Raw genomic sequence first — 20,149 nt, forward strand, 5'->3', positions numbered from 1 at the left:
TAGTTCATACGGCAGTTTGTGTGCGTGTGTTAGTCATCTGTCACCAGTGGTCTCAGCTTTATGAAAAGTATAAATAATTTGTTAGAAGGAAGGTGTAGGTTCAGCATATGCTGGGATTAAAGACGCTGTATTAAAGTAATGGTCAAAAACAGAGGAGAGCACGAGCGAGAGGAGGAGGCAAGAGGGGGAGAGACACAGAGAGCGCATTACATGGACGTTGCATCACATGAGTTAGTTTTCTCACTCCGCTTTAAGACAAACACAACCGACAACACGATGTTACAGAAAGCGGCGGCGGCGGCAGCGGCGATGCTGCAGAAGCGGCTGCCACTCGGGTCTCCAGTAGAGAAGCCGAGCACGTGGAACACAGTCAAACACACGCTGTCACTGGGGATTTGTTCGCCGTCGGTGACTGGAGAAGAGACAGCGGCAGCAATACTGGTAGACATACCTGCACGGAATGGTAATACAAAAGAAGTAATGATACAAGTACTTATACTGTAACAAAGAAACTTCACTTCAGTGTCTCTCATCCTGCTTTTCCATCCGTTTCGTGGTCTTTGTTTCCACCCTCCCGCGTCTTCACATTCCCTCGTCTCCTTCTGTCGCATCCACTTGCCCCTCACCCACGCCTCTTCTACCCCGCTCACTTCCTCGCTTTCCCTTTTCTTGCCCCCCCTCCTCTACACTATGTGAAAGTAGCCATCCATTTATGCAATCACTCCATTTTTCCACTCGCCTCCATTCCTTTCTTTTCTAGAGCTAGGTCAAGCGAAAGCAAAGGGGGGGGGGGGGGGGGGGGGGGGGGGACAAAAGCATGAACGTACATGTGTGTGAGTCACCAGATCGCGACAGAAAGCGGGTGATGAAAAAAAGAATAATCCACATCACGGTGATGGAGACTGAAAGGAACACGGCGCCGTCGTCTTTAGCTATTCGGACGAGTACACGTTTGGAGGGGGCGTGTGCTGGAAACGTGGACTTTCATTTTGTCCAGAATGAGCTTGATGCGCGCGTGACGTGATGCAACTATGAGGATAGCTTACAGTGAAAACACATCTGTGGCCTGTTCTCCAGGGCCTGTTTAACAGCTATATTAAAGCAACGCATGTTTATAGCAGCGGAGGCACTAGATGAGCAGACTTTACACCAGTCAACACATCCGCCTGTGCAGAAGACATAAAAATGAAGGAACCCAAACACTCATCACATTTCAGATTCAAATGGCAGCTGCTTAAAACTGCAAAATGTACTATCTGCTACAAAATGCTACACCCTAATGGCCCCTGCGTAAATACAACGAGCTAGTTTATAGATAATGTAAAACATTTGCACAATAAACTTGTTTTAATTGCAGCTACCCTGTAGCTGTTAGGAAAAGAAGCATTTATACTAATACTGCCCCACAGCTAAGACTAGATATAGAATAAAAGGAAAAGCAAAACCATTTATTTTATTGCAAGTTTTCATTCAGCTCGCTCAGTTTCTGCAATTCAGTCACAATGATGTGAACCTTTGAAAAGCAGCAAATTGCCAGATCTTACTTTATGTGTTCAATGAGTGCACAAAATGATGAATCAGTTAATACAGATGTTGTAGATTAATTTGCTGCAAAATCAGCTAAAGTCATTCGTACCAAACGGTGTTTTTCTCTGGCCACTCAATTTGTTGCTCTGAAGCCAGATAACCAGCAGCGGGTTTGGGAGTTCCGGTGGTCCCGGTGTTATGGTCCGACTGGTCATAGTACCATCCCGTGGCTGATATATTAACAAAGGTTTCCAAGGGCAGAGCACTACATATGTAAGTTTGGCTTTATGGCTGACCTTACAATGCACTTAGTATCCTGTACAGGGAGTAATGCTGCAGCCACTCCTACAAGCCATTTATTCCAGCTAACGACCGTCAAGCACTCATAAATCAGCATTAGGAACCTCTTTGGCCCTCTCTCTCTCTCTCTCTCTCTCTTACTCTCTCTCCCTCTCTCTCTCTCTCTCTCTCTCTCGTTAAGTTTTCCCTCTCTCTGGCTTCGTCCTATCCTCTGATACTTCCTCTGCTTTCTTGTCTTCGCCCTCATCCACTCATTTTTACATTATAGCTCGTTTATTTTGCCATTTTGAAACTTCATGCTCCTCTCTTCTCACTTCTTTTGCCTATTTAGACTTAAAGTGTTTTTCTCGTTCACATCACGCATTCTTTGCCTTTTCTTGCCTCACTTTTTTCCATCCTTCCTGTTGTTTATGTATTGGTCCTCCAACCCCCCCTGCCATCCATCCTTTCTCCCCCTCTCTTTCTGAAAATTATTTTCCCTGCAAATAGAGACAGCGTCCCTGAAACGCCTAACCTGGTATTGGCACCTCTATTGATTTTAATTAAGCTAATTAGTTCATTATTCCAAGGATCAAACGGGCACATCCATTACTGCAAAGAGAGAGACTGGGGATTGTGGGTCTGAGGAGGGTGGGGGGGCAGTAGAGTTAATATGGTAATGAACACAATCAGTTATCACTCACAGCAAAGTCATTAACAACAACATTAGCATAGTCAACCATCGCAACCCCTTGACCTCCCCTGCTCTCCCTTTGTCACTCTCACTGCCGCCCTCCCTCACAGCTGCCGCTGCAAAAGCAAATATGCATGTGCATGTGAGCGAGCGCGAACGAGAAAGGTCACATATTTCAGAGAGCGTATTTAATGGAGATCTGACTTGAATTTCCACATTCTCCCATGGAGTCGAGTGGAGCGGTCACTATTACAGTGGATCCGTCATGTTTATAGCGACTGCTTTTTCATGCCAGCGAGATGAACCAGTGAACTTTCCGACCACTTCAGTTCTGATAAGCAGCTCTTCTGACAAACTGCATGTTTTTAGCTCATAGAAACCATTTACTATTTTTACCAATAACAATTTTAACACTTTGCATTTTACGGCCATGGTGAGATGACAGGATGAGTGGATTAAAGACAGGGTCAGTGATCCCAAATGATCTCTACTGATCTGTTCTGAGCTATGCTGATCTCGCTCAGGTCTTTAATAACCCATAATATCCTGGGGGCTCAGGACCAATTCTGGGAATTAAAAAAAATGTGCCACAAACACCACACCACAGACTTATACAGGGCGCACATAACATTCAAAGTGTGCCAAATAGTCCATAAAGGTGAAGTGAACAAAGAAAATCCACTGAGATTTCAAGAGGTTTAATTATGGTCTGATTGAATCAATGAAGCTGCTACTGTAGTGACCAAAACTAATATAGACCAACAAGCTTTAATTATTCACTGCAAGTTTGTTGGTTCCATCAGTTTTCTTACTGTGTGCAGCCTGTTGCTCATGGGCCAACAAAGTCGTGACCTTTTCCATTCACGTTTCCATAATTACACTCCATGCCCTAAATTGGGTACCAGTGCTTTGTCAACATTCAAATTGCTTAAACATCTGTCTTGAAGCAGGACAACAACGTCGTGCCAGCTTTAGACTGTGTCCCATGGCTGCTTTGGGCCCAGAAGGAAAAGGATTCTGCAGAAATCAATACAAATCAAGTGCCAGTGACGCTGCATTGTATTACTGCTGACTTCCAAGTTGTCAAAAGCAGACCTATGCCTAAAAAAGGAAGTTTCCCCATAAATCCCCCAAACACTCATCAGCTCCACTAATGATAATAATAATACTATGTTTTATTTTAACTGAACGACACAGAGAAAGTTCAGCATTTTCCATATATTTTTCTAAGCTAACTGGTCCTGGGTAAGATCCCCCACATGGCCAAGGACACATTCTACCAGTCAGTATAATGACATTGGTGAAATGTCAGCAATAACATGGCTTCAGTGAGGTTCACCACGTGAAGACGAGTTTAACAGCAGAGATATTACATACATTTAAAGCACTGCAGGTTACGCAGGAAACAGTGTTTATCCAGGACTAACAAGCTTTGGGTTTCATGATATTATGGCCACAAAACAAACTCTATTTTGGCTCCATTACAGTTCAGGCCTATTGTGCATCAACAAGACCATATACTTTGATTCAATCAGACATTATCCAAGCTCCTATTACAGAGCTCGCTGCATCGTTTACATGGTGGAACGGTCCATAAGTAGCTCTAAATGCTCTTCATTTGATTGGATTTCACATTATGGACATCGGAGCAGAAACACACTGTTGTCCCCCGACTACCCTAATAGACTGTTGAGTGAGACAGTCCATTTGTTTGTGTTTGTTTACCAATCTAGACCCTGGAAAGACACAAAGCAGCATAAACAGACAGCGAGAGCATCGTTTAACACGGGTGAAAATGGAGATTCAAAGGCCTGAGTGATAGGCTGATGGCGCCGCAACAAACTGTTCCACTTACTTGCGCTTTGTCACATTGGCTGCTAGTAGAAACTGCTGTTATCACTTACAGTGGAAAAAAAATAAATGTATGTAATTTGTTCATTTAGACAACTTATTTCCCCCTCTGTATTTTTTTTAATCAGCACATGAGCAAAACAAATTGATACACTGTCCAAAGTCCTATTAGTGATAAGAACAAAAAAGCATGGGCCTAGGCCACTGTCACTATTTACTAGGCATTTAGTAGGGAGAAAACACTAAACCCTAAATCTAAACGCTTATCTGGCAAAAGAACTCTTTATTGTGTTTTTATTGACCATCGAAGTTGCATTTTTGTTATATATAAAAAAATATAAAAAATGCAACTTTTTTAAAAGTTTTAAGTTTTGACGTTTGCCACAGACTCAAATATAAGTTGGGGCAGAGAAACGTTAAATCAAGACATGAGGTCCTATTATTCCTTTTTTGTTTAAAGAAAATTACGTTTCAGATGGACGAAACCTTAAAATTAACAGCTATGAATGTTCAAAACGGCAACACATGTACTATGATGACCTTTGTGACCAGAGTAGAGAGTACACAAAGCTAGCCCTCTGACCTTCTCTATAATAGCAGATAAGTACTTTGATGTATAATAGTCCATAATTACTTTTCTATCTGTAAAATCCACTCAGACGAGCGAATATTGATGGAAGCTAGGCCATTACTAAAATGGAACAATACCTTAAGGTCACTACATCAAGTGGTGATGATGTCTTTATAGTCCCGTCCCGCTGATAATTTCTGGTTTCTTCCAGAAAATGGATGAGGCCACAAACTTGAAAGATAATTGTAGAGGACATTCTCTGCTTGGCTACGCTTTCAGTTTACATACACTTACTTTATTGCAAAGAGTTCTCTGCATCCTTAACACCAGGTACCAACAATGATTTTTTTTTAGCCATTGTGCTTCAAAAATGAAAACTACTGTATACACAGTTCAACGAGCTGCATACTTGTTCTAATTGCTTCTCACCGCTGCCATTATTCACCACAGAGATATTACTCTGTCTAAACAATGAGGGACGCTCATTGACCTAACTGCTAACCATGTCCACTGATCCCAAGCCAAAGATGCTGTGGTCTCGAGTAGTGTACACACACAACAAATCCTGGACACAAAACTGGCACAGAATATAACCTAAAGTCATTAGGAACAGTATTATTCTGTTTTTCTTCTCTTGCTGATTTTTAAGGAAATTCTAGCCACCATTGTGTTTGGCAGATGTATACTGTATGTACAGATATTTATTAGTACACATTTCATTCACTGACATGTGCTACTCTACCTATTGTAGTACAATAAATAAACCATTGTGGGTAAACAGAAGAGTAATATGAACATATGCATATTTACACAACATTATGCTGTTTAATATTAACCGGGGCTGACAGGGACAACATCATCTGATCTGTGTATAAATACCTTTAAAGAATATATTTATGTCAAGTCTGTTTAATAGAATTTGTTCCATTGTTTTTAAACAAGGAAATATGCATCTACAATAACAAATTTCTACACCCGTTGATGCACAAAACTGCCACTGTCATTTTTTTGTCAACGCTTCTGACACAGATTTTATTACGGAAATAAAGCTGAACTCTTGCACATTCATATGCACAAATGGTTTAAAGGTGATTTTACCACTTTCTCCTGGGCCTCAGCTATGACAAGCTATGACTTGCTATAATATTAAACAGTGACAGCCTTGTGTTTCAGCTTTGTTCATCACATTTTTAGAAACTCACGCTTAAATTAGGATCCGAGGTGCACAGCTTCATTCCCCAACTGGAACACTTGTGCTCCGTTTCCTTGTGAAGTTCCTCGATGGTTTGAAGCAGCACCTGGTTCTGGTCTGCAAAGTCATTCACATAAGACCACAGGAAATCCACTTTCTTCTGAAAAAAACCATAAGCACAGCACGAAGAAACTGTGGTTTAATTGCTGAGCTTTAAAATGCTGTGTGTGACTCAGGAAATAGGACAAATTGTTTTTGTTTTTTTTGGAAGAATAAAACCTGGAGGTTTTATCACAAGCACATGTACTACTCAAATCTTGGGCCTTTTACTTTGTGTGTAACAAGGACTTTGTTTAAAGTATGTACACAACATCAGGCCACAAAAATGACCAGTTAATTCTCTGAAATGAATGTATTTATAAATATGTTTCTGAACTTTGGGTCTTTAGTTCCTGGATTGACAATTATTGCTTCACTTTAGCTTGAGATTTAATAAAATGTCAATTTTAACCACAATTTTGCTATTATCACAACCAAAAGTACAGTTTCTTCATCTGGGGTCACGGCTAGGGTTAATCATTGTCCCATTTAAGTCATCACACTCAAGAGGTAGCGAAATAGACATCTTTGTTATTTCTCTGTATAAAAATCACTCGGCCAGACAATGAGGCCAGATACTAATATTGTAGCTTCAACACAACAGCAACTGAACTGTATTATTAGCAAGAAGTACTTCATGAGCAGGTTAGAGCCGGTGGTTCATCAGAGGTTAGGGCATGTTTAGAAAGATGCTATTCAGTGCAGCTGCTGTATGTCTGGAAGAATGTTTGGCACCTTTTATAGTTTTTAAAATGGGCTACCTGGACATGCTCCACACATGAAATCCCCACAGTTTCTCAATACAGTTGTTCAGGTCAGTCTTTTATCTGAGTTAAAAAAAAAACACTGTGTGAGGTTGTTCCTTAAAGCGATTGTACAGTACAGTTAGCCAGATAACCTACACATACAATGAGTGCAGCTCTGATAAAAGGGAGCGCCACTAAAGCACAGAATTATTTTGCCTTAGAGGAGCAACTGCACATGTGTGTTCATAAATGTCTCTCCCCTCCAGCCAAAAAAGTCAACAAGCTGTTTATACCTTCCCCAGATGCATAATATTACACTGATATTTCGCTTCAGGGAGAGTAACTTTGCAAAGATGGTACATGTGACACTGTCAGAGATAAAATTTTAGGGTTGTATTTTAAGGTGTGGACTTGGAAAGGGAGCCATTATATAAAGCTGAATAGCATGTTGGTTTTTTCCGATTTATACCTTTGCAAGAGCTATTTATGTTGCCTGCCCTAAAGCCAAAACAAATGTGTATGAATTATTTTATTGGAAGTGTTTTAACATGTTAGGAAACATCATAAAACTAGAATGGGTTCATAGACGAATGGGCGCTGCATTTTCAGTGGACAAGCTTTATGATTAACTGTCCATATCAACCTTTAGGACTCAGGAGCTCCTGGGTTCTAAGCGCATAACCTTGTTAAGCAGGCCCTCGACTGGGGCCGGCTGACCAAAACCCATCTCTGAAACCTTGTTACACTTGCTTTGATGCACGGCCCAGCTTACACAGGCTGCATTCTGTACCTAAATGATGTCACATGACAATCCTGATGATTAGAAACCTCTCTTTTTTAAATACGAGTGTGGATCTGTGTTCCTGAGCTCGGCTGCTCAGATGGAAACGTAATGCAATTTGCCACCTGTTACAAGTGCTGCGGCTTTATGAAAGCACCCTTGTGCTTCCTCCTGTCATTTGTCTGACAGGACGGAGGTCATCTTCTGATGGCTAAGTCACAGTGGACAGGATGCTGTTTGATTTGTATTGGGTAGATGATAGCTTAATGACAATAGATGTCGGCAGAAAACTGCACATGCTGGATTTGGCCCATAAATGTACAAGGTAATGGTTATTTAAAAAAAAAAAACACAATTTATGCTTTGGACTGAACCCATGAATGCTATCAGTGATCCAAAAGCCTGGACATTACCAGAAAGGTGTGTGAGAAGAGAATGAGGCACTTCCTTGCCATCTTCATCACTGGGATTTCAAATATTTGCCTATGTCAAATTACACGGATTATACATATTCACATGTTTTTGTTTACTCCACAATTACACGTATGGTGCTTCAGGTTTCAGACCTAAAGTGGAGAATATTACATGAAGGAAGACGGTGAATGAACCGCTTGAGGCAAACATCTGCCTGCTGGAGTGAATGTGTACTCACTTGTAGCAGCTCTTCTCTGGTCAGAGAGGAGTCCAGCTCCAGACATCTCAGTCTCTGCTTGTAAAGCGTCTTCATCTCTTCTATCAGATGTTTCATGCTGCTGGTCTCAGTCCCAGGTTTGTAGGTGGCTTCTGTCCTATCACCTGGCAGAGGAGCCAAGTTCAACGCTCCATGTCCACTTCTCCACATCTCCGACGTGTCCTCTGAGTGTAGTCTTGTTTCGTGGCTCATGGTTCCGCACTTTTCCTGAAATGACCCAATAAAGTAGCGTTTTGACGTCATTCAGTGCAAAAACAAACCGCAGCTAAGTGGCTAACGCTCAATCAGTGTTCGTCATTTTCCTGCAGTTTTGCGCAGCCTAATAGGTCATTATTAGTCAAGTGCCTGAGTGTGTAAAAGACATTATCTGTGTTGCTTTTCGTGAATTATTGCAACCTCACCAACATTTAGTCGCTATGCGCCGTAACTACAACGGTGCAGTTGGAAGTAAATTACTCCCAAATGCAACGACGCTTCACTCTGTAATTTGCCGCTGCGGTGGCGCTGGTTGATCTGATTGGTCAGTTTTTGACAACGGTCTCGTAATGGTGACGTTCCTACACACTATTGGTTTCAGGTCTGCGAGAGGCGGGTTAAGTCCGTGTAATACGGAAGTAGGGGGCGGTCAAAGTCGAATCAGGGAGCACGGACAGAGTTCGCCTTCCCAGATAGGAAATGGGTATGTATACACTCTGTGCACGGTTTAGAACGTAATCCATTCAGGTTTAGCTTCCTCCATAGCCTTGTTTTGCACAGGTAGCTCTAATATGATACAGGGGCTTCGTTTGAGCAGTGATCTAACGTTGTCGCCTCTCATACTGTGTATCGTCGGGGTTGTTTACTTTCTTACATTTTCTTCTTAGTATTTAAAATCGTATCGATGACTATGCTTGTCTATAGTGCATAGAGTTTAAATTATCAGCTATTGTGCATAAATGCTCCCTGTGAACCTCGTCCAACTGTATTAATCACCTGCTCCTTCAGGTGGTACACTTGTGATTCTGTGTGTTCCTTCTGGAGTATGTTCCTCCCGCTCCGCACGTGCTTCTATTATTCCTCTAAATAATCAGTGCCCCAGATCAAACCCTTCCACATTGAGATTCCAGGCAAAGTTGATCCTATTGATTTTCTAGACACTACTCACTTCATTTCTCCCATGCCAATCATCACTACTCTACTCTTATCGGCCTCATGATTTTATTGCTCTCTTCCAGTGGCTTTGAGTGCGAGCTCACACACACGCTGCCAAAACCTAATCCCCACTGCGATTATCACATAATGCTCTTGCCTTATTATCAAAATGGAGCACATTTGGATTATATTTGTTGTTAAAGATGGATGTGCGCAGACTGAAAAATTAAGAGACAATGCAATTTTTCAGGAGACTTTAGCCCATCAGGCTGAACTATACGTACACGCTTCTGCAGAACCTACTGTAAAATGGTCATTGAAGATAAATAGGGCTTTAACTCTGATGTTTTTTTATATACCTTCCAGAAAATTTACACACACTTTGCTTTAGACATTTTAGTTTTGCACACAATGCACAGCAAGAACAATTGATCACACACAGAACATACAAATGTGTGATGATGTTTCAAGGGCATTTTTCAGTGAATTTATAACTACTGTATACTCTGGGTCTATTATATCCTAATCTCAGATATCTTAGTTATCTTAAAGTATTTACATTGCACTATTATTAGTACACATTGGCATTTGTAAAGTCGCCCTAGGGGGTTTACATGTCACAAAGTTGTTGCTGCGGTTTAGCATTTTTGTCTCCCACATTTTAATTGGTTGACAGATTTAAAAAAAACAGACCTAATGGTTAGTGTTTTATTACTGTCTTCCTCTTGGATTAGGAGAAGCTAAGATCTGTACTGATAAAATATTTCACAGGATAACGCATTTTGTTTGCATGAGGTGCAGCCCCAGTGCTTTTCATTGACTCTTAAGGAAGACGCAATTTCAGTTCTCTCATTTATTAGTTCCGCTTTTTCTTCCACATTCATTGTGCCTCTCTGCCCTCTAAATGTTTAATGACTTTTTAAGTTGTTTTTTTGCAAACCCCTCTACTTATTACTCATACAGCCTTAGCATACTCAACCTTCATACTCATGAAATCAATTAATTCTCTTAAATAATTTACCTTCTGAGCAAACCAGATTAGGGAGAGCACTTTTTGTGTGTGAGATGTTCTGTTCTGATGTGTTTTTTTTTTTTTTCTTCTTCAGGCATTAACTTCACCTCACCCCATAGCTCAGAGGAGTCTTGGGTGATTAGACAGGGCGAACCTTGATAAAGCATTAGTGTGTGACACACACACACACACGCACCCACACACACAGCCTAAAGACTCCTATGTGCATTTGCACACATTCATTTTTCATGAAACAGACTCATAACAATTAGTCTGGTTACCGCCTGGGTAATCTTAGTGTCCCTGTAATGCCTGTGGTCCGCTGTATGACATCACTCTCTAAAAGTTCTAAATCTGACATTCTCATCCGTTTTCATAGTGAGGACATTAGCAGGCCTTGGCTAATAGGTCCGCACTCGTTCCTGGCAAAAGAAGGGCAATAAAGCGAGAGAGTGGAGAGATTTAAATGAAAACGAGACTGGAGTGCTCAGAGAAATAGGTTTTATTCACAAGAGCTTTTACACAAATTAATTTACATGAGCAAGAGATGAAAATGTAAAGTTGTAATCTAGCATTCTTTGCCAATGCGGAGCCTATTTCTCGTTACACTCAATATAGAGCCAAGTGAACATTTGTGTATTACTTCAGCCAGTATATGGTAAAAACCATAGATAAGTGTTAAGGAATTCAAACTCTACATCATGCCGATCAAATAGGCCACGGGCTTTCCAGCCGGCATGGAGTGTCTTTCTTGTTAGGGTCTGATCCTAACCACCCCCACCCATTCCTGCCATGTCCTACTCACACAGACACCAAACGCAAGGTCAAAGAGAAAGTGCAGGCTGTCCCCTGTCTGCCCTGGATTCTCAGCCTTGTCTCACTGAGCAGCGTATGCTTCAGAAAAGCCAGCCCTTCTGCCCCTCCCTCCTTTTATTGCGACCTTCAGTCTCAAGGTCAGCTCGTATGGAGAGGGTTGTGGTTATCTGCTTTTCCCCTCCCTCACTCTTTCATCCTCGCACTCCCTGCTCCCATTTTTTTTGCCTCCCTATGTATCAGTAGCTCAAAGCTCTCAGGTGGACGTGGCGTTGTGTCTAATGCATCCATCGTCTTTGTCCATTTCTTCAATGGTAGGTGTTGTTATAGCATGTTTTCTGGTTTCCAGTTCACCTCTGAGGCGTCGGTACGATGCCTGGTGCGCCTGTGTCTCCTTCCTCACACCGGTCATGGCCCCCTTTGCCTTGAAGCTATGTTGCAGTGTGTTCCCAGTTAGATTGGATGTTGTTGTTGTCTGTCAGCCTTGAGTCGGTGCACTACGTATGTCTGAACAAGGTGCACAGGCAGGGGAACCAGAGCAGAGAAATAAACCTGTAATCTGACTTTCCAGGTGATTTTCTCCTGATTCCAAGTGAACTCTTGCGTCCTGGCTTCTGGCTCTTAGTCACCAATTCTCCAAGTGAGGACATTTTTGTCTCTGGCCTGGTTGGCTCTCTGACCCGAGAGAGAATTATCAAGTTAATATATTACATCTGGCGTGCGTGTGTGTATGTGTCTGAGAGTGAATACATCTGAGGAGCAGTCTGTCTGCTTGTATCTGTGTACTCTGTGTGCGCCGATGCTGCTGTCTGTACACACACCGTGTCAGTGCTCTGTAAACACTGGCATTGACTGTGACTTTTGACTATTACATAAGGAACATGGATTTTCAGCTGTCCACGTTAAAAGCCCTGTAAATTCAAATGCTTAATTTGTATAGGCAGCCTAGCATTGACTGAAGTGTCTGCTTGTTATATATTTGGCAAGTGCTGCAAGTCTGAAGGGAAGCTGTCAATAGCAATCCCAGCTATTGATATGGCAGTGGGCAGGAGATGTTACTTGGCCCCCGACTCCGGCATCCCTCTGATCCCTTTACATCATAATTACATTAATATTGACAGACCCTTGACAATAGTCACATTACTATTGATAGGTGGCTGTCAATACCGTGTTTTCCCAAATAAAACATATTCATTCATAACTTGTAAACTGCTCGATAAAGGCTTTGAAAAGAATATTGGACCCGGCCGGGGTTACTCTCTCTCAAGAGGGTTGCTAGTGTGTTTGTGTGTATGTGTGTGCGCGCCTATTTGGATGAAGTTTAGTCTTAAACCATCTGGGGGATGGACATTTTGGTCAATCGTCACAATTTCAAATGACCTTTTGTGACTTGGATTAGGGCAGGGGGCTGAGGAATGAATTATGCCAATGAGTGCCTCACAGTTACTGAAAGAGGAGAGGTGTGTGTTCAGCCTTGATAAATGCTACCTATTGACGCACACACAGGAAAAGTAATCTGCACATTTTCCTCCGTCAAGGAGAAACTTTCAGATTAAGCTAAACAAATGGAGCCAGTTTATTGGTTAGCATAAGCATTCAGACTACTTCTCGCTCTGTTTTTTTTTTTTTTTTTTTTTTTTTTAATCCAAACTCCACTTCTAGCGCAGGTTCCAGTCACGGAACATGTCAGCATTTCAAATGCAGCTCAATGAATTTGTCACACCTGCTTACTTCAGCGTGAATTCAGTCTTTTTGCTAATTCTAACTTAGTTGGACGCTGTATCCCGGCTCTATTGAAACATCATGAACACACAGATGGTCCCGTGCACTATAATAAACCCGAGCATAGCCACCACATATTAGAATTTTTTTTACCTCCTTGAGAAACGTCTAAAGTGACCATGATCTCTCTCTCTTTCTGTCAAAACTGCCATATTTACCCAGCTGAAATCTCTCTTAAAGCCTCGTGACAAATCCTGTTCGGCGGGACACAAAAGCCACTGTCAAAAAAGTCCTCTCTGTCTCTCTCGCTCTCTCTCTCTATGGCCCTCTTGCTCTGTCTCTCCTTGTGTTAGTTAGTCCTCCACTTCTTAAGCGTTTCATTTGAGGAAAGGGCAGATAAAACCGGGGGAACTGTGCACAGTTTGGAATCGTATGCGGCGCAAAATAGCCCGGGCTTCACAATGGCGAGATCCCATATGGAGTCAACTCCAGGGGGAGCAAAATTGTTCCACATTTGGCAGATGTTTACGGTGTACCAGAGACTGTGCCGTTAGCCTAATCCCTAGTGATGTGATTTGTACACACACCCCTATCTCCAGGGGAGAGCCGGCACCAGGAGCCCCTGGGCCTTGCCTCCTGTGTGTAGTTGTACACGTCTTCCCGTGTCTGCGAGGGCCGATTCTCGTTAGAAACCACCTTCGCGGGGACGTTTTGGCCCGTCGTCGCGCCTTCAAAAGGGCCGTTTGGGAAATTCAGACTTGGTTTTGGGGTTAAACTTAGAACTTGGATTGGGTTTTGGGTTTGATGATCCCAGCAAGTCGCCAGGGAGGCTATTATTTCAATTCGTGCCCTCGCAACTATCGCAAGCCCCGATGCGTTTGTGTGTTTATGCACTGGAGAGAGTCGTCTCTCCACAGCTCCTCCGCATTACTCGACTCGAAGGTAACATTAAGGACGGCTGTTACATGTGAAAAGTGATTTCTGTTCCTATGTATAAAGATAAAATAACCCTTCTAACAGGATGGGCTGCACCTTCAGGGCATCAATTCCAGTAAAAGCCAAGCTTTGTATTTACTGGTGATCTCTGTATATTTGTTAAAGTTTTAAATATTAATATTATTGTTTTTGTTTGTTTGAAGATTCCTGGAAAACATTTTACTCTTAGGTTCCTGATCAGTTCCACAGCCGTGATTCAAAAGTTCAAAAAAAAAAGCTTTGTACCCAAAACACCTTCAGCACAAAAATCCAGGATTAAGATCGCAATCATGTTGTGTGGTCCATAAAATGTACTATAAAAATTAGGCAACGTATTTTCTTTTTCCCAGCAGGTTTCGGAAGCAAGGACAACGCCAAAGGTTCTGGTCCAAACGGTGATGCGGACCCAACGGCCCCAGTCTTGCGCATCAACCAGCTAGATGCCCTGGAGCTGGACTCGGCGCTTGAGCAGCTCGTGTGGACGCAGTTCTCCCGGTGCTTCCAGAGCTGCCGCCCTGGCCTGCTCACCCCCCTGGAGCCTGAACTGAAGGCTCTGCTCCGGCTGCTCCTGTGGAGGTTCACGCTGTACTCCAACAGCGCCACCGTGGGCCAGGCGCTGCTGAGCTTGCGCTACCACAACGTCCTGTCCACCGCTCCTCGCTACAGGCCTCTGTCCCGCAGGCAGAAGCTGGGCTTGGCCTTGCTCACCGTGGGCCCCCAGTGGCTCCAGGATCGATCGCACAGCCTGTTTCTGGGCATGGGTTTGAGTGCAGGGGGGCTCTTGTCTGAGAGAGATAGTGGTTTGCTCCAAAAGGGACTTCGCACTTGCTTGACTCTCATTTCTTCTGTTGTCCAGCTCGCAAGTCTCCTCAACTTCCTTGTTTTCCTAAGGAGGGGTCAGCACCCTGTCCTGTCTGAAAGGATCGTGGGAGCGCGGGCGGTTTTCGCCAAACCCAACGTGGTCCGGGACGTGACCTACCAGCACATGAACCGCGAGCTCCTGTGGCACGGCTTCGCCGAGTTCCTCATCTTCCTGGTACCGCTGCTGAACACGGGAAATCTGAAGGCGTCGGTGTCGGCGCTGGTGTTCGGGCGGGAGCGCGTGGAGGCGCGGGGGGCGGGAGACGCGTGGAAGGAGTGCGGCCTGTGTGGAGAGTGGCCGACCATGCCTCACACCGTGGGCTGCCGCCATGTGTTCTGCTACTACTGCATCAAAAGTCAGATCATTGCGGAGCCGTGCTTCGCGTGTCCCAGATGCGGTGCAGAGGCGGGCCAGCTTGTGCCGGCCAAGATGGAGGTGGAGATGACTGAAAGGTGATGGTGTCAAAACCCACAAGACCGGAATAAAAAGAGATAATTTGCACCACAATGAAATTAACTAGTTACAATATCAACTGTACTTGTTGATGCCTGTGTCTGTTCTGCTCTCACACACACACACACAGACCTGCTATGTTTAATGTATGTGTGCATATATTGACAATCCCCTGCCCCGTTCGTTTCTCCAGCCGGACTTTGGGCAGAACTATTTGTCTTCAGCGCACTGGACAGACTGCAGAGAACCACACAGAGCATATATTTGATGAGTGAACGTGTTGATTTATGCTCCAAATTGGCTCTGTGTTAGCGCGTGTGTGTGTTTGTTGAAATGGGAATATTTGTTCTGATGAAAAATGCAGAAAGTCAGCTGAATAAATAATGGGAGGAATTTCTGATGCCTCTCATCATGGCCAAATTAGCATTTGTTGTGTATTTTGTGCCTAAATTGTATTTCAACATCATTAAAATTGATAGAGTGCTACCTCTTGGGTGTTTATTTAGTTAAGTGGAGGAGAGAGATGAGGGAAAGTTATAACAATCAGCACACTTCTCTCTAGACAGGCCTGGTCGTTCTAACTCCCATTATCCGTTTTCACAGCACCCCAACATGCTCAAGATCAAGGGTGCAGCCGGGGGCTTGGATTGACTCACACACACACACACACACACACACACGCATACACACTTGACAGCCAGTCTCTCGTTTCCCTTGGCCTTTCTCTCTTATGCTGCCTTTCCATCTCTCTCCCTCTGTAATCTCCAGGGCCCTCGCCCTTATAAGACTGTAGTAAACTGTACCAAAACCCTGGCAGTCGTCTCCTTCCTCGCAGGCGAATTACTCTCTAATCCCTGTAATGAGTCCAAAGATGCTTATTTATGCTGGAGTTAACCTCCACCAGTGAGCCCAGCCCGGGGCCAAACGCACCCCAGCTGAGTGAAGCCTTTCCTGGGCTGACAACAGAGGAGCGAGGTGGAGCTGATGAGGGGAGGGTGGCTACCTCCCACCTCTCCCAACCCTCCCCCTTCCAGCCCTCGCCGGCTCTGATCACTCGGGCTTAATTGCTGATTGCTGAGACAATCAATCGGAACTGCAGGCGTGATGGAAAGCCCATCGCGGGGAGCTGGTCTCAGATCTACAGGCTCAGAAAAATGCACACACATTTGCACTCAGACGAGGTTTCTGTTTCTGTTGAGCTGAGCGGATAAAGCATGAAATATTTGTGCTCGTGAGGTGCATGAATCCCCTGAAGAACTCTGGGTCGCTGTACTGGCAAGGGATGAGCTTCAATTATTTACACAACTGACCAATGTGATCTTGATTTCTCTGAAAGCAGGTCTGCAAGTGTGCAACACTATATTGTTGGTACGAAGGCAAGGCCAGTGTTCTGTTGTAAAGCACATATAGAATGGCTGAAGGGGCCTATGGAGCTACTGGGGGGGGGCAGTCCTCACTGATTATTGGTTTGACAGAATGTAACAACATCACATGAAGACGAGGCCCTGTCTCACGTCAAGGACCTTTTGACTAATGAATCATATAGCAACGCATAGAAGGCCAGAGACTGGTTGTCAATATTTCATGCGCTACATTACATTAATGTACCAGTGAGATTAAGGATGCATATATGATCAGCCTTAATGCCACTGGGACGTGTCATTGTTTTAACGTTCAGACAGAATTACAATCCCAACCAGCAGATTTTGACGCCACAACTCTAATTGAAGTTCCCAATCCCCAGGAAAGAGACGAGATAAAGAAGAAACAGTACATTAAACTCTATTAATTGAGTTAGGCCATGGATTGAATTAGTAGGAAGTTGGAACGGGGCTCTGGACTTAGGGAAGCTGGGGCTCCGTTAAGCCTATCTGTCTTTGGATCTTTTCTAATTCACAGGCTCCGTGTGGAGAAGAAAAAGAGGAAGAGGCCCACATTCCCAGCGGCTATGCAAAGCAATCTGCACATTCACACGCAGCCATTTAGGGAGCAAATTGGCCCCGTGCCCCCTCTGACGAAGGTTTTAAGAGAAAGAGAATCAGGGCGTTGAATCCCTAACTAGATCTCCTTCTTTGATGAGCCTCTTTATCCGCCTGTCCCTCATCTCCATTTCTTTGATGTGAGGCATTGATTTTCCTGATTAAATAGTTTTTAAAGTAAAAAGCCTCCTCTAACACCGGGTACTTTACTGTACCTATTGTAGGTTCGTTTGCGCGAATGCTCGTTGAAAGGTCCATCTGTGGTATTCTTTAATTGGAACAGAGCCCTTGGCTTGCAGATATTAATAAGGATAGTGCAATTCTGCGATTTGCACATGCATATTTTTTTTTTGTCTGAGGAAGAATGTTATCATTTAAGCTTATGCCTGGCTTTTACCTCTTCATTTGAAATGGCTAGAAGGACTCAGGAAGCCCAGTGCATCGCTAATGAAATTAAAGAGTAAAAACACCTGTCCCCTTTTCTTCCCCCACTCCAACGTAATTCCGATCCGTGCTGCTGCTGCTCACAGCGCTCCTGCCTGCCTTCCTCCAGGTACGGGAACCGCATCCCTCCTAATGGGAGATATTTCCGGCTGCTCAAACGAGCCGCATCACTTTCAAAGAGTGACATTATTTTCATGCCAAGGGAAGATGAAACAAAAAAATGCACCGTTTATTCGTCGACACCTCCAAGGAGATTTGACACCTGTATATTTTTTCATGTGGCATGTCCAATATGTCAATAGAAGTTACAAGTATCTCTCATATTTCATCCATTCAATAAAACACATGCCAAACATAAAACACAGAAATTCCTCCAAGGTAGTGAAATCCTAGGTGTGCTCGAGTTCAGGGCTAGCTGCTGCAGGTACCTGTGTTATGAGAGTTCTTCTAACACCTGCCGGGCTTTGGATACCACCGGGCCCAATTATCTTAGTCTGCCTCTTCTTCTTAACCACCTCTTCAGTCTAACAGGTCAGGGGGACAATCAATCACACCTAAAATAAGGAAGTAATTTCCTCAGCTTTTATCGTGGTGTTGAGGTTTTGTCTGGATGCATTTCACACCCAGGGAAAGATGGACAGCACCAGTTTGGGAATATATAGAATCCGGCCTTTTCCTCTTTTGTGCTGAAGGACCCAGGATAATTTGGGACCTATATGTGGTCTGCAGTATATGCTCACCTCAATATGAGCAGTTTTAGAAGAACAAAAACAAAGATCAAGAGCGATGCACTGAAACGTCCCGCGTCTGATGATGCACATCGATAAAGGTTATTCCGCGGTATAACTTTAAAAAGTTACAGTGTAGGCTGGATCGTTCCCCACATCACAAACAAAGATATCCTGACAGCGAGCATGCATACAGTCAGAAATGTGGAGGTTAGGTAAGCTCACATAAACATGAACTCAAATGAACCTATACTGCAACTCTATATTTATTTCTTTGGTATATGCTTATTTTCTTCTAATGTTCACCCTGTAGTTAATCTACATTCGGAATCTTCTATAAACTGATTGATTCAATGAATATATTAGAAATTTGTCTGATCTTTATATTACTTCCCCTCAAGCAGCACTGAACACTTTTCCTCTAGATACTAAGAACAAAACATGTGTCTGACTAAATCTTAAATTGCAAACTAAATGAAATGGTAAGTTGTTTGTCGCGACATCAAACAAACACACCGAGCGGCATTTTTTACCCACATATTTTATTTTATCACATCCTCCTACGCTAACATGGGGCTAAGGAGATGAAAGCAAACTTTACCTGACCTGTCCTCTGATTGGATGAGCTGGGACAGCAGTAGTGAGGGGATTGGACAAATGACCAGAGGGCATCATGGAGGGGATTAAACACAGGTGTGTTGTGGAGCGCCCAGGGTAATCTCTGCCAAAGTATGTTTGTGTGTGTGTGTGTGTGTGTGTGTGTGTACTTCTTCCAGCCTGTGCGTGTCTTCAGCCATGTCAGTCCTCTTCCTACTGATGTCTAGAACAGACTAAATGAGCAATAATCTGCTCGCATCCCTCCAGATGTCCCAGTGAATTTCCTGAGGCTTAAGGCACCAGCTGAGCGCTTTGAAACTTTTGATAACTTCTGCAAATGTGATTGAACCTCTGCTTGTTCAGGAATGTGATGCAGGACACAATGTGCTTATTCCTGCTTCCCCTCAAAGGAGATGAAAAAGGAGGCATGCGCTCGGCGCATGCACCGGCACGCCGGACAAGAACTATACAATCATAGGCGCTTCATATGGGGTTTGGTAGAGATGGATGTGTGGTTTAAAAGCTGGAATCTATAATTCATCGAAAGTTTATTTGTCATTATTTGATTTTATTTGATTTGCACAGCCTTTTACTATTTATGTGGGTTTTTGCAGTTTATTGTGTTAAAGGGTATTTAGTTTAAGGAGCTCAGATCATTGTCTAATTTAAAATCACTCCAAAGTCAGAGCACTAGAAACTTAGACAATCCCCTGAAGCAAACACAAATTCACTCAGTTATAATTCATTTGCAGGGTGAAAAAACAAAGAACCCATTTACAGTTCACCTATAATCAAATGTCCAGAGCATTAACAGAGGAGGATGCATGTTGTTGAGCGCGTGTCCATAGGCCGCAAAGTGTAAGAAAAAAGACTGCAGAGAACAGCACACCTCCACTCCACAGGTTCATCCATTGTCTGAGGTTTTAGTATTTCATCCTGTTCACCACTTCTTCCTTCCTCTTTGTTTCTAAACGTGATTTACTTTCTTGTGTCTCATAAATT

General features: G+C 43.4%; 2 protein-coding genes across 8 annotated transcripts in view; one reads left to right on the forward strand and one right to left on the reverse strand.

The window, feature by feature from the left end:
* Positions 1 to 8,962, reverse strand: part of LOC114854046 (myosin-3-like) — a 70,824-nt gene extending 61,862 nt beyond the window's left edge. The window contains exons 1-3 of one of the 6 annotated variants that reach the window (XM_029148097.3): positions 8,833 to 8,962; positions 8,393 to 8,638; positions 6,125 to 6,274 (exon numbers count right to left, since the gene is read on the reverse strand). In XM_029148097.3, the coding sequence (XP_029003930.1) occupies positions 6,125 to 6,274; positions 8,393 to 8,638; positions 8,833 to 8,838 (402 nt within the window). In that variant the 5' untranslated portion in view covers positions 8,839 to 8,962. Of the gene's footprint in view, positions 1 to 6,124; positions 6,275 to 8,392 lie in introns of those variants that run through there. The other 5 variants (XR_003785723.3, XM_055508351.1, XM_029148096.2 and 2 more) reach the window with 5 other exon arrangements.
* A 48-nt stretch (positions 8,963 to 9,010) lies between these two features.
* Positions 9,011 to 15,819, forward strand: pex2 (peroxisomal biogenesis factor 2). 2 transcript variants are annotated; one of them, XM_029148695.2, is made up of 2 exons: positions 9,011 to 9,110; positions 14,438 to 15,819. In XM_029148695.2, exons 1-2 carry the CDS (start codon positions 9,107 to 9,109, stop codon positions 15,400 to 15,402), a joined length of 969 nt encoding a protein of 322 aa, XP_029004528.1. In that variant the 5' UTR covers positions 9,011 to 9,106; the 3' UTR covers positions 15,403 to 15,819. The 2 variants fall into 2 exon arrangements, with proteins under 2 accessions (XP_029004528.1, XP_029004527.1); XM_029148694.3 differs by having other exon boundaries at positions 9,023 to 9,110; positions 14,435 to 15,819.
* The last annotated feature ends 4,330 nt before the right edge of the window (positions 15,820 to 20,149 follow it).

The sequence above is a fragment of the Betta splendens genome, chromosome 4, assembly GCF_900634795.4.
Source record: "Betta splendens chromosome 4, fBetSpl5.4, whole genome shotgun sequence".
NCBI lineage: Eukaryota > Metazoa > Chordata > Actinopteri > Anabantiformes > Osphronemidae > Betta > Betta splendens.